Genomic DNA, 14582 nt, shown 5'->3' with positions numbered 1-14582 from the left:
AAAAAAAAAAAAAAAAAAAAAAAAAAGACCAACTTTTACTACACACAAATCAAACAGTAAGCTTCTACCTATGCCAAAATAAGTTATGAGGAGATATTATTAAACAACTTCAACACTATGGCTATGTGCACATAGGGCTTATTTTCATTTTCTCATCTCCTAAATATGAAAATTATATGGTTCACAAATAATGAATCATCTCTCTAAGGAAAAAGTAAATGAGATGCAAATAATTCAAAATCACTTGTCAAAAAAATTACATTGTAATTTTTATAGGAGAAAAAGAACAAGAAGTAAAATTATAAACTCACTGGTATTATTAATTAATCCTCACACTACTTATTTAGCACTAGCACAAAACTTGGGTTTCAGGAAAAATTATTTCTGAATAAGAAATTAAAACTTGTTTTTGACAGAAACTGGTTCAGCACCAAACCACACACCCTGATTACTATGCCACAACACAAGAAAAAGGAAACTGACAGCAAGGAAAGTATTTGATTTTTCAAAGCATCACAGGCCCAGTTAGTGACAGTGCTGTCTAAAAGAATGAGCATAAGGGGAAAACAAGGATAACTGAACTCATTCCACTGTCTAAAGCTGTCCACCTACCCTGACAAGATGTGGTCCCCCAAGCATCACTCTGTCAACAATGAAATACCTGTCAGCTGTTTACAGTGATTACTCATGCAAGATATAGCAAGGGCCACAAGATCTAATGGTTTCCTGATACCTATTGATTTTTTTCCCAAAAACTTAATAGTTTTCCAATTCGACTGAAATAGGATCTGTGAGTAACAGGGGCTGAATCAATGTCTGTCCTTTTCAAGGAAATTACTTTACCATGACAATTATTTAGCTTAGAACTGGAGAGTGTCAGTCTCCTAGATGGGAAACAACTGAATTGCCAATAAGAATTTTCTTTACTTTCTTGACTAAAAACATGGTTTTAATTAATAAGGGAGAAAAAGTAAATCCGTGTGATTATTCTAAATAGTAAGTCACAGAAAATGTATTAATTTTTCACTCAGCAAAACACTTAACATCATCATTTTATAATTTTAAAAAATGCACTGATTTCTATTCAGATAAATAGCTAGTAAGTTGTACCATAATGTTTGTTATTATTAAGTTGAACTGTAAAAGTACATTAAAGCTTTTATTCTAAATCTATTATTGACCTTTGATGTAATTCTTGCAAGCCTAGAAAAGAAATATTTAGAATTTGGAATGTAGGTGTATAGGAGGAGTAAAGATAAGTAAATGAAGTGGTGCTTTTTCTCCCCAGGGAATATTTGCCAATGTCGGTAGAAAGTTTTGGTTGTTCCTAGGGTGATGTTACTGGCAGTTAACAGGTGTAAGCCAGGGATACTGTAAATATCCTATAATGCCCAAGACAGCTCCCCACCCGCAAAGTATTTATCCAATGCAAAATGTCACTGTGCCAAGGCTGAGGAACTGAATAGATTATAGAATCTCCCTTCTTCAAAACCTAATAAAATAAAAATAATAAAAAATTTTAAGTCAAAATTTTATCAGCAGCAACCTAACAATAAAAAAAGAACATACATCCTCCTACCACAAATTTTAAACAGTGACAGTCAAAATGAAAACAAAGTCTACTTTCACCCCTAATAAGAGGTTTTAAGAAAATAGTTTACAAAATCCTAGTACTTTTGAGAAATACCACCCAAAATGCAACAAGTGGAACAGAGGGAAGAAAAAGTAACATAGGGAAAAGCAACTTGAAAAAAAAAAAAAGCCATAAAAGTTTCTAGCCATCTCTACCTTTGGGGTATAAAGTCACTTTCTAGGGCCGAGAGCAAAAGGAAGCACGAGTTCTGAGGTCCAAAGGGGTGTATTGGGTATTTTAAAACAGCAGAACCTAACAGCAACATTGCCCCATGTGGCTCTTTAGATGATCTGTTTTCCTTTTGCTTCCCTCTCCCCCACCACCAACAATATCCAGTTTGCAAAATGGGACTAAAGAGAAACATGTTTGGATAAGATGAAAAAGGTATTAAAAGGAATTCATCATGAATACATCTAAGTAGATAAAAGCTCTCAGAGCATCCCAGATCAAGCACAAACACACATTCAACCAGGAAAAGCAAAAAATTAAAAGAATGGAAGAAGGAAAAAAAAAAAAACTGAAGAAATGAATAGGGCATACATTTGACAAAGAACCCATTCTAGAAGAAACCATAATCCCAGAAACCAAAGAAAATTATGAAGAACTTCTTCATGACAAAAAAATTATTGATAATACGATGTTAATAAAAACAAGCTTGAAATAAAACAAGCCACAATAATATGAAAAGACAGTTTGTTACACTGAACAAATAAACTTGGGGTCAATATGACACCATTGCTTAACCAATTAATTCATTTTAAACAAATAAGGAATAGAACAGACACTGGTAGAAACAGAATTAATGACAAAAAGAAAGCCTTTAAATGATTACAAATGCAAAAGCAGATGAAAAGATGAATCAAAACAATTAGAACAGATAAAAGAACAAAATAAAACTCAAAATGCAGAAAATTGGCCTCATGAAGTAGAGTACCCCATAATCTGACAAAATTATTATTCATGATAATAAACAAGGATAATGTCCTTAAGTGAAGAACTAAGGGTATATTATAATTCAGAAGAAAATGATTATGAATGGTACTCAAATACTCAGTTTACATTACTGAACTTCAAAAATAAAAACAAGAATTTTCAGGTATTTTGGATGAAAAAGAAAGTCATTGGGGGGAGAGGTAGAGGACAGAAATCAGACTTTACAGTAATACTCAATATTCTAGCATAATAAATTATGGACCACAAAGTTCTAACAAAAGTGTTCTCAAAGGGTAATAACTGCCAAGTTGTTTTTCAGGAATGAAAAACATTCTCAAACATTAAAGGAAACAACAAGCATTGAAACTCAGACACTACAACACTCACAAATTCTTCCTGATAAAAGGAGAGGGCTGGGGATGTAACTCAGTGGTAGAATGCTTGTCTAGCATGCATGAGGCCCCGGGTTTGATCCTCAGCACCACCAAAAATAAGAATAAAAAATAAAACAAATCACTGAACAAGGACAACTGACCAATCTAAAAATTACTAAGAAACTATAGAAAAACACTTGCAAAACATGAGGGAAAGAAATTTTGACCCAAAATTGTATCCTTTAATATAAATATAATATTTATATAACTATAGAAATACAAGTAATCCTTTAAGTATAAAAACAAAAGACAAGTATTCTCAAACAAGGAAATAAGCAAGAATTCAAAGAATGCAACACTTGTAACTTGAAAAGATTACCTGACCATAAAACGCAGACAATCAGGAGATAAATTTGTGTGTGTATGTGTGTTTGTGTGCTGCTGTGGACTGAATTCAGGGCTTTGCTAGGCAAGCACTCTACCACTTAGTTACACCCCTAGGTTAATATTCATTTTAAATATTTCTCCAATATATCTATTTAAAAAGTCAAAAGAACAATATTCTGATTATTAATAATGTCATTTCTTACCAGGATCTGCTAACCCAGTAGTCTCTAACAGTATGTAATCAAATTTCCCCTTCTTCTGCATCAAATTCTCAATAGCTCTAAGGCCATTATCCCTGGAGAATAGCAAAATGTAATACATAGAGTTGATTACCTGAATATTTTTAAATGTTCATCATGAACATTTTAAAATATATTCAACAACACAACTCAAAAATACCTCTAGGCATGTGAAAATTTAACTTGCTCCTAAGTTTCTAATAAAATGTCCATTCAATATTTACAATGAGGAGAAGTAAATAGATGCATATACACACACAGGTTAAAAAAAATGTAATGAGTTAATACTTTATTAAAATTAAAAGCAGAGAGAACTTCATTTGACTAAAGTCAATGCTATAGTTTTATGAAAGAAAAAAAAATCAACATTCAAAATAATGATAAAATTTATTAGCCACAATAATTTAATAGCTAAAGGGACACTGTCATTAAATACCATTTAACTCTATTCTGAATTAGGGTACAAGATCAAATTTCCTTTTTTTCTTATAATACAAAAGTGAAGAAAAATACTGACTATATGACATTCTGGTTGTTTAAGAAAGTCAGTTATAACTTCATGCTTCCTAATTTATTTGACTCAAAGTCAACATATAGGAAGGAAATTATGTAGAAGAAATTAATTCACTAGAATATATAAAATCAATAGTACATGTGTTAGTTTCCATAATTTATCAAATATATGAGTTGCTACTATGTACAAGCTACTCTTCTAGGATTTATCACAGTTTAGTGAACAAAATAATGTCCTTGGAAACAACTAATGAAAGGTTACTTTTTGATAGTAATTTGTTTTTGTTTTAAAGAGATCAAATACTTGGAAATGAAATTAATGATATATAAAATTCAAAATAATCATCTTTTGCATATGATATGTGACTTGCACTCATGAGAAATTAGTAATGAAATAAACTTGAACACCTAATATAAAATTTAATAAAAGGAGGAAAGAATTCAAGCAGATAAAAAATAGTAAAAAAAGAACTTTAATAAAATACACTCTGCTAAGTTTATTTTCTATTTGAAAAATACAATGAAGCAAACAGTATGTAAATTCAGTTAATTTAATCAGGAAAATCAAAGATGGAAATATCAGTAAACATTTCTAGTAAGCTAAGAAACACATAGTGAACATATTCCTTACTTCACTGAACAGCAGAGGCAACCGTTTCCAAGTTCCAGCCACTCTTCATACAGCTCTCCACCTTGGCTGATAGCTAAGGATTTCTCTACTGCACTTCCTAGAAAAATTAACAAGATAATTTTACAACATAATCAACATAATCTCTTTAGATTATGTTCAATAGCTAACCAAAAATAAAGATGAGAATATTTAAATGTGGAGCAGATTTCAAAGCACAAATGCATTTTATAATTTTTATTCTTTCTTTCTATTCATGCAGCCTAAATATTTAAATTATAGTATTCTAGATTATTTTAGCTTTTCTTTAAGAAGATTTTAAGCCTGTAGAGAGGCAAATCCAAAAATCAATGAATATACCTATTTCCTCTTGAGGCCTCTTCTTGACCATTTCTATTTCTTGATAAAGTAGCTGCCTTGGAAGCATTTTTTTCTTGTCCATGGAAAACTTTCTAGGCAGACTAGTATGTTTTACATAATGGTTTTGGTATACCCTTTTGTCAACTGATAAGCCTGTCTTAACTACTTTTTTTTTTTATTCTTCCTATATCTTGTTTGTTTCTATTAGACAGATTATTCAAATTCCCAGTATAAGTATTAGTCCATTTTAAAGAAATTTATGATCAGAGTATCATGTGTTCATTTAAAAAATAAACTTTTTGTCAAATATACAAAAATTTCCTAGTAATAATTACCTCGGAAAGAATTTAAGAATGATTTTAAATGTTTACTTTTCCTGCAAAAAAAAGCCAAGGAAGAATCTTAAATGTCTGGGAAAGCAAATGGCCTTTGTCTCCAAAAGAGAAACCCATCGTTTTACACTTATATATATTTTTGTTCATATTTGAGGTAGATGATGATAAAGAGCTTTTAAAGGGATTGCCACAAAATTCAAGCTATGTGGAATGTTCATAAAACATGAAGAAAAATATTGAGAATGCTATGAAGGACAAATTTCTGAAAATGAATATCAAAAATGAAGAAAAGCAATGAAAAATAACACAATGAATGTAACCAGTGTACAACAGAAAATTAGTTAATAAGAAGTTAGAAAAGGACCAGTATGAGAAATCTCAGAGTTTATATGGGTAGGAAGTGTAGCACAATGATAGAATGCCTGTCTAATATGTGCAGGGTCCTGGGTTTGATCCCCAGTACTGCACAAGAAAGAAAGAAAAACAAATCTCAGTGTTTTTATTTTGTCTTTTCTCTTTAGTTTACTGAAATAAGAAATCACATTTGACTACCAGGTGTCCCATGGTGTCCATAAAACCTAGCTCTTTTACTCATTTACAATGGAAAAAGAGTAGACTTTAAGAAACGTTCTAACAAAAATTATGTTTTGGCTAAAATGTTAGATTTCATTAAAGTTAATACTTGTGTCTAAAACTGATGAACAGATATATTTCAAATATATTCATGAGCAGAAATACACAATATAGTTAGTACCAAAGCACCTTAGTGCCTTTAAAAAACAAAACAAACAAAAAAACTTTTCTTTCAAATAGTAAGATTTTTACCTCTGGAGACTGAGGTTGTAACTCAGCACTTGCCTAGCACATGTGAGGCCCTGGGTTCAATCCTCAGCACCATATGAAGACAAATAAATAAAATAAAGGTACTGTGTCTATCTACGACTAAAATATACATATATTGCATATATGTAGTATAAATTTTTTTAAAAAGAGAAAAGATTTTTACCTCTGGATTTATTTTGCATAAAAATGTATTTTAATTCTGTTGATATGAATTTCAAAGTTACACAAAATAAAAGTTTTAGAAATTATCTGATGTTAATATTCTAAATCCATAAAAGTACAGCTTAACAGAAATTAATCTAAACTTTTCAAAGCTATCCCTATCAGCATGCGTGCATTATAATACATACCATTTTCATTTTAAATACTGAATATCAATCAACCAGTAGAATAGACTGTCCTCTAAGTTACTGAAGCACGACATAATACTGAAATTTACTTACCTTCTCCAAATTCATTTAAAATAACTGCTATTTTTTTACTATGTTGTTCTGTCAAAATGTAGTTCAGAAGAGTTGTCTTTCCAGCACCTATAAAATACATTAAAGTAGCAAAATTCAAAGACTAATTTTAAAGGCATGAAAAGGATAATAAAAGTCGTGATTTTTTTAACAATTTGTGTGCTATTTTTCATACTTAACTATGGTACAAGAAATTCTAAAGGAAAAGATTAAAGCAATCTTTGAAAAGTATAATATGCTTTATATATTTTACAAATATTTACTAATACTACAAGTTAAATCAGTTTTTTAACCTAATTTTACTAAACGAATATGTCTTCTTCATAACTTATACAATACAAGGGAATCTAAAATTTCTATTAAATAATGAATTAATAATGATTTCAGAGGAATAAAATATAATTTATAAAATTCAAAATCTGTAATTCCCTTTTATATTATGACAATATTTCTGAATGGAGACGACTTGGTTTACTTCCCTAAACTTTACATCTAAATAACTATTTTTTGTATCATTATCGATTAAACATACACAAATTCAGGATGGCTATATTTCTACTTTTAGTATGCTTAAAGCAATCTATAAATTGTCATATATTTTATGAAACAGAAGTAAGAACTGTCAAGGAAAGATGGGAATATTCCTTATTTAGAAAGACATACTCATAAAGCTACACTAAGTTCCTCCAGTAGGTGGCGTATTAAACCTAGTATGTGTTCATTTCAAGTAGAAGAAAAACATTTATATTATGAACCAAACATATCAAAGTTCATAAAGGAATAAAGGAAAACTTCAATTGTGTAGTAACATATTTCAATTGCATGAATACATCCTTTATAATCTATTTTTGTTGGTGGACATTTGGGTTGTTTTCAGCATTTTATCACAGTGCTGCTAAAAACTTCTACATGTAGTTTACAGGCGTCCACTGAAATACATACTCAAGTTTTCTAGAGTATAACTAGGGAAACCAGTGTAAGTGTGAGAGAGAGGTCCGAACATGAGTAACACACAGGGCAATGACAGTGAAAGCTGAAATAAGCTGTGAATATAAAAAACCTTCTGATAGAAGAATTACTAGGGCTTAAGAATTAATCACATTATGAAGAAAAAGATTTTAAGATACAGTCCATTCTTTCAAAAGTATCTACTATGAACCATATTTATACTGGGTCTTGATGAAAAGTGTACAAGGCAAAGGTAGTATTGCCTACATGGAGCTTATGGGTGGGAAAAGATGAATTTAGATAAATAAAGAGGCAATTCAATTATGTCATAGGATGATAACATTCAACAGATGAACAAGATGCTACCCAGAACCCAAGACAGGCATAGCCAGAGGAGTAAGAAAAATATCCCAAGGGACTAAAATACTGAGTGCTTTTAAGAAGTAAAATTAGTTCAGTGTGCTGGGCCACCATTTGGCAGGCTGCATAGTTTAGCGAAAGCCAGATCATACAGGTCCTTGTAATTCACATTAAGGAGTCTGCACTTTAACTCAAGTAGAAGCCACTGAAGGGTTTAACAAATCAGAGTAACATTTATAAAGATCATTAGGGCTAACCTACAGAGAATATATTAAAGGGAAAAAAAAAAAAAAAAAGAACCTCAAGATTATGGTAGTTAGGAAGCTGTTAGAGCATCCCAGGTGGTTGGAATCACAGGAATAGAAGCATTTGAGGGGACAGTAACATGTAAATTGCTGAACATGTTAAGTTTTGGGATTTCTACAGGACATCAAAATTGAAACTATGTGGAAGTTAAGCTGAAAAATGAATAGGAAGAGATGGCTTAAAAAGCCAGAGAAATACACAGAAAAATGAGAAGAGAATCAAATAGAAACAGATGGAACAGTGCTTCAAAAAAATAAAATGATCAAGGGGTCAAATTGTATCCTAGATTTAGTAACAAGAAAGATGCTGACATTTAGTTCTCACTCTGGCACTTTAGACCATCATCTCCAATGCTTTACCAACTATACTGATACTATTAGTATGTTTTACACTATCTATGAAATTGATTTTTACCAGTAAGCAAAATGAGGGGGGCAAGTTTAAGTATACTGTTGTGGATAAGGAATTTGTTCAACTTCTCAGTAGTGTCACCTTTGAATAGTGGGGAAGTACCAAAAATCCATTCTTTTAAAAAAATCAGTTCTGAATAAAAGTGAGAATAAACTTACAATCCATTAAAAAAAAAAAAAAGGAAACATCAGTGATTTCTTATTTTTATGTAAAAGGCCCTCAAGTCCTCATCAGTCTCTAGCACCATCTAGGAATGTTGGTATTTCCCGGAAATAGTATCACTTTATTCACCTCTTTTAACTGTTTTCATCTTTTAAATATAGTCATGTATTTATTCTAGCCCTCCTATTTAACTGTAGGGTTTGTAAATAGCATTCTCAAACGTTTCGGCGAAAAATAAGGGCATAAACTGCCCTTCAGAAAATGGTACCATGTTCACAAACCTGTGGTTTCAAGTATCCCTGTGTAATCATGAACTTTCTCAGTTTGAGAAACACTCTTGGAGGGCAAAGATTTTATTCTTACTTTCTCTCACAGTCCTCTGCAAAGAAACCTCAATAAAAATGTTTGGGTTATAAGTACTTTTTCATAATGGCTAGAGGAGTTTCGCTCCTGGGGACGTGCAATATACCAAGGAATGTCCCTTAAGTGTGGGGCATTGTACAGACAGGGCAACTTTTAATGGCAAAATGCTTTTAAGGTGGGTGTTTCCTGCCCCGTTTTGCAGATGAGAAAACAAGCTCAGGCAGGTGACCAGTATTATTTCCATTTTCGAGTGAGATGGATGAGTGGGAGGTAAGATGACTTGTTAGAGGTCTCAAGAATAATTAATGGGTGAGTCCAGGCTTCAAAGCCCAGGTTCAAAATGAGTGGCTAACTTTAATCTCACTTGAGATTTGGAGAGGCAATCCTTACGAGGATCAAGTGACCCAGCCCCTACCTCACACACCCTTCCTGTCGGCCAGGCGGCCCCAGTGACTAAGGAGAAGGGGCCCCAGCAGGCCCCCAAATCCCAGAGTTCGTGGCATTTTCTGACCGGGATGCTTAATTACCTAAATACCCGGTGATAATTGTGACTGGGATCTTAGCACCGGGGCCAGGCTTCTCCTCCTCTTCTCCCTGCTTCGTCTCAATGGGAACCAATTCAGGACAGTCCTCCTCCGCGTGCTCCTCTTCCTCATCCTGAGCTCCAGCAGTCTGTAACATCCCGGCCTACCGCACGCCTCACGGTCAGCTCCAAGGCTGACACCCAGACGCGGAGCCGCAGCCGCGCACTCAGCGCACGCCACACCAGGCCCGGGACTTGCGTCATCATCCCGCGCCACGTAGCTTCTCGAAACCAGCCCATTACCTGGGCCATGACTGACGCTCTGTTCACCCCGCCACGCCCCCAGGGGTTCTGGACACGCCCCCACGGGAGCTGGACACGCCCTCAGGGAGGACTCTGAACCTGAGCGAGGCTGCGCGAAGCAGCACCTCTGAAGCTCTTTGCATGTCTGCAGCCTTAGTGCTACCGGCTGTTGTCAGGGATAAGGCTAGTTTGAACTTGGGGTGGGTGGCCTGACCTAAAGTGTTTCCGCAGACATAGACCTTGTCAACTTGACGTTTTTGAGCTTTATCCAAGTTGTCTTTCTAATTTTCTTTTTACAATGTGTCGTTTAATTTGGCTTCTTTTTCAATTTTATAAAAAGATTACCATATAATATATAATGCCCTGGAATTTGCTATATTTTCAACTCAACTATTGAGTTATATTTTATTGTGTGACTGTACGGTTATTTATCCATTTTCTATCAATTGTTTTCAGGTTTTTCTCTCAGGCAAACGTGAACATATTTCCTGGTGTATATGTGCTCAACTTTCCCTTTAATGTGTTTGTAAAAGCAGAATTGCTCTATCTTAGTTATTACAGATGTTACAGTTTACAAGAAAAGGCACCATTATGTTTTCAAAATGTTTGTACAAATTCATACATTTCCCCAACAATGTATTAAAGATCTCATTGAACTAAATGTCAGTTGAATACAGAATGATGCTTCATTGTAGTCTTCATTTGCATTTCCATGGTTACTTACAAGGTTGTGCATATTTTAATGTACTGACAATATTCAGTTCTATGTATGTTGTTATCCCACTTTTATACATAAGGCAGAGAGGTTATATAGCCAAGTTAATGTATTTGATGCAAAAGCCATATTTTTTACAATTTTCCTGATACCAAATAAATGTTTGATTTCTTCTTTCTTCAAACTACTGTTTGGTATAACACAGCTATTGAGAACACAGCTAAGGGAGAGGGTCCCAGGAATTCAAGGATCTTATACTCACATATACTCAACCTAAAAAGTCGAGTATATGTGAGTATAAAAAGTTGAATGCTTTGCCACCTCTCATAATGTAATAACGAACCGGCATTGGAAGAATTGAGGCTAACAAGTAGAACCTGGTGGTTAAGTTCACTTTAAAGAAGCTGAGGTGGACAGCCCACAAGAGATAGCCTTAAGCCCTCAACAGAATAATCACAAACTTTTTGGCTTCAGAAACGCTATGGAATATTGAAGTTTTTGACAGATCAAAAGAAAAAATAGCATTGCACCCACAGGCATTGCCTTATTCACATGGTGACACTCCTGCACTGCACTGCCACCTGAAAGGAAGCAATTACAATCCCAAACTCCTCCTTTTACATATCTTACAAGTAAGTTCTTCCAGATTCCCTTAACATGGCTTTGGCTGAATGTTTTACTAATATCTCTTATCCCTCACAAAAAGCAATCTGGGCCTTATGAAGACAATTTAGTTATGTTACAGCATACTCCAAGTAAAAGCAAGTTTTTATATCGATCAAAAGTTAAATGTATCCCAAATGTTCATCTGCTGATGGGCAAATAAAATGTGATATATCCAATGGAAAATTATCTGTCATAAGCAGGAAGAAAGCACTATATCCTGTCACAACATGAATGAATCTATAAAACATTGTGCTAAGTGAAAAAGCCATTTTGCAGAAGACCACATATTATATGATTCCATTTAGATAAAATGTCCAGAATAGGCAAATCTAGAGAGATAGGAAGTAGATTAGTGGGTTCCAGGATGTGGCAGGTAGGGAGTGACTGCTAATAAGTACTGTGTTTTTCTAAAATGTTCTAAAATCAATTGTGGTGATAGTAACAAAATTCTGTGAATGTGCTCAAAATAACTGAATGGCACATGTTAAATTGATGAATTGTATCACTTGTGACTTTATCTCAAAGTATTATTTTTTAAAAAGTTAAAGGTTCATCTGTGCATCCAGTTGTTGGGGTTACAGTATGCTTTGTAGAGAAGTGCTGACATCAGTAATTTCTAGTCTTGACCTTAGGTATGAATATAAAGATTACAGGTTGAAGAAAATTTTCCTTTTGTCTGTTTCCATATTCCTCTTCAGGAATATGGAAACTTATGGACAATTTATAATTGTCCATAAATTCTGTGGGGTACTGTCATTTTCTTTTCTGATTCTAGTAACTGGACAGAATTTAGCAAGTATGTATCTTTTAAAAGCCAGATGGACATGGTGCCACAGGCCTGTAATCCCAACAGCTCAGATGGCTGAGGCAGGAGAATCGTGAGTTAAAAGCCAACCTCAGCAACTTAGTGAGACCCATTTAAATGGCTAGGGATGTGGGGGACGCTGGGGTTGTGGCTCAACGGTAGAATGCTCACCTAGCACGTGAAAGACCCTGGGTTCGATCCTCAGCACCACATAAGAATAAATAAATAAATAAAATAAAGGTATTGTGTTCAACTACAACTAAAAAATAAAAAGGCTGAGGATGTGGCTCAGTTATTGAGTGCCCCTGGCTACCACCCTCCCAAGCCAGGGTTTTTGATTAATTCAAATACATAATTTATAAATCTTAGTTCTGTCTGAATCTGACTCTTGTATGTTTACTTCTATTATAACACAACATTTACCAACTTTATCTATTCCCAATGAGTCTTTGTCACTGTGTAGTTCAAAATGCCTTTTTTTTAAAGAGAGAGTGAGAGACAGACAGACAGACAGACAGAGAATATTTTTTAATATTTATTTTTTAGTTTTCGGCGGACACAACATCTTTGTTTGTATGTGGTGCTGAGGATCGAACCCAGGCCACACGCATGCCAGGCGAGCGCACTACCACTTGAGCCACATCCCCAGCCCCAAAACGCCTTTTTTTAAAAATATTTATTTTTTAGTTATATGTGGACACAATATCTTTATTTTATTTTTATGTGGTGCTAAGAATCGAACCCAGTGCCTCACACATGGTAGGTAGGTGAGCACTCTACCTCTGAGCCACAACCCCAGCCCATCAAAATACCTTTTGAACCCTTAAATATTTTTGTTGGGAATGTGAATTAGTACAACCACTATGGAAATCATTATGGAGTTTCAAAAAACTAAAATCGAGACTACCATATGATCCAGCTATATTATTCCCCAGTATCTATCCAAAAGATTTAAAGGTAGCATACTTTAGAGAAACATACATACTCATGGTTAAAGCAGACAATTCACAATAGCCAAATTACAGAACCTGCCTAGGTGTCCATCAACAGATGAATGGATAAAGAAAATGTGGTATGTATACACACAATAATTTTATGCAGCCATAAAGAAGAACGAAATTATGTCATTTGCAGGAAAATGGATGCGACTTGAGAGCATCCTGATAAGTGAAATAAGCCAGACTCAGGAAGTCAAGGGTCATTATGTTTTCTCTCACATGTGAAAGTGGGGTGTGGGGGGGAATATAGCGAAAGAGCAACCTCATGAAAATACACCAGTAGTGTAGGGGGAGGGAGGAAGGAAGGCAAGAGGAAGTACTGAAAAAAGAAATTGATCAGATTATGTTATATACCTGTACAAATATGTCACAATGAAGTCCACTATTCTGTATAATAAATATGCAACAATAAATGTTAAATCTTTTCAAATAAAAATAATTTCTAAGTATAGTAGGAACTTATTACAGCTTAAATTGTACCTTAAATTTTAATTCTCATTTAGTTTTGCAATTTTGCTTATTCTCAATGAATTTATGACAAAACAATTACAACTATTATTTTTATGTGTTGAGCCCTTACTACATGATAAGTATTATGTTAAATCCACATTAAATGGATTATTTCATTTAAGTCTTTGAGGAAAACATGATTTATATGTCCCCTCCCTTTTCCTTAACAGTACTGGAGATTGGACCCAGGAATTCATAAATGCCAGGCAAGTGCTCCACCACTGAGCTACACTGATAACCCTTCTTATTTTAAGTGGCCCAGACTCACCTTGAACTTGCCATCCTCCTGCCTCATCTTACCAGGAAGCTGATATTACATATGTGTGCCACCTCACCTAGTTGTATGCCTATTTTATAGGTGAAGAAGCTGGACCTTAGAAAATTAAAATAGTTAATCAAGGTCATTCAATCAGTAAATGGAAGCCCTGGTGTTCAATTCAGTTCTACCTAACACTGAATTCCAAGCTATTCTAACCTAAAATAGGGATCTGCAACCTTTTCCTGTAATACCAGTTAGCAAATATTTAGGGCTTTATAGGCCAAAAAGCAAATGTGAGGACATTGTATCGGTGCTTACATAATAGGAGAGAAAAAGAATTTCTACAAAGCCTTAAATCTGAATTTGATAACAATTTTAACCTCATGAAATAATAGTTTTTTAAATTTTTTCAACCTATTAAGCATGTTAAAACCATTCTTAGCTTGCAGACTACACCGAAAGAAAGAAAGGAAGGAAGAAAAATAGGAAGGAAGGAAGGAAGGAAGGAAGGAAGGAAGGAAGGAAGGAAATGCAGCAGGCCTAAAGG

At 34.1% G+C, this 14582-nt stretch overlaps 1 protein-coding gene across 1 annotated transcript in view; it reads right to left on the bottom strand.

Annotated features, from left to right (window-relative positions):
• The window catches only part of Zng1a (Zn regulated GTPase metalloprotein activator 1A), a 41081-nt gene extending 31038 nt beyond the window's left edge, over nucleotides 1–10043 (bottom strand). Inside the window, exons 1-4 of the mRNA XM_048806777.1 lie at nucleotides 9784–10043; nucleotides 6689–6775; nucleotides 4711–4807; nucleotides 3531–3622 (exon numbers count right to left, since the gene is read on the bottom strand). Of these exons, the coding sequence (XP_048662734.1) occupies nucleotides 3531–3622; nucleotides 4711–4807; nucleotides 6689–6775; nucleotides 9784–9937 (430 nt within the window). The 5' untranslated portion in view covers nucleotides 9938–10043. The remainder of the gene's footprint in view (nucleotides 1–3530; nucleotides 3623–4710; nucleotides 4808–6688; nucleotides 6776–9783) is intronic.
• Nucleotides 10044–14582: the final 4539 nt, after the last annotated feature.

This window comes from Marmota marmota, unplaced genomic scaffold (assembly GCF_001458135.2).
Source record: "Marmota marmota marmota unplaced genomic scaffold, marMar, whole genome shotgun sequence".
Lineage (NCBI taxonomy): Eukaryota > Metazoa > Chordata > Mammalia > Rodentia > Sciuridae > Marmota > Marmota marmota.
Note: the sequence above shows the minus strand (reverse complement) of the source record. Positions and strands in the feature narration are given on the sequence as shown.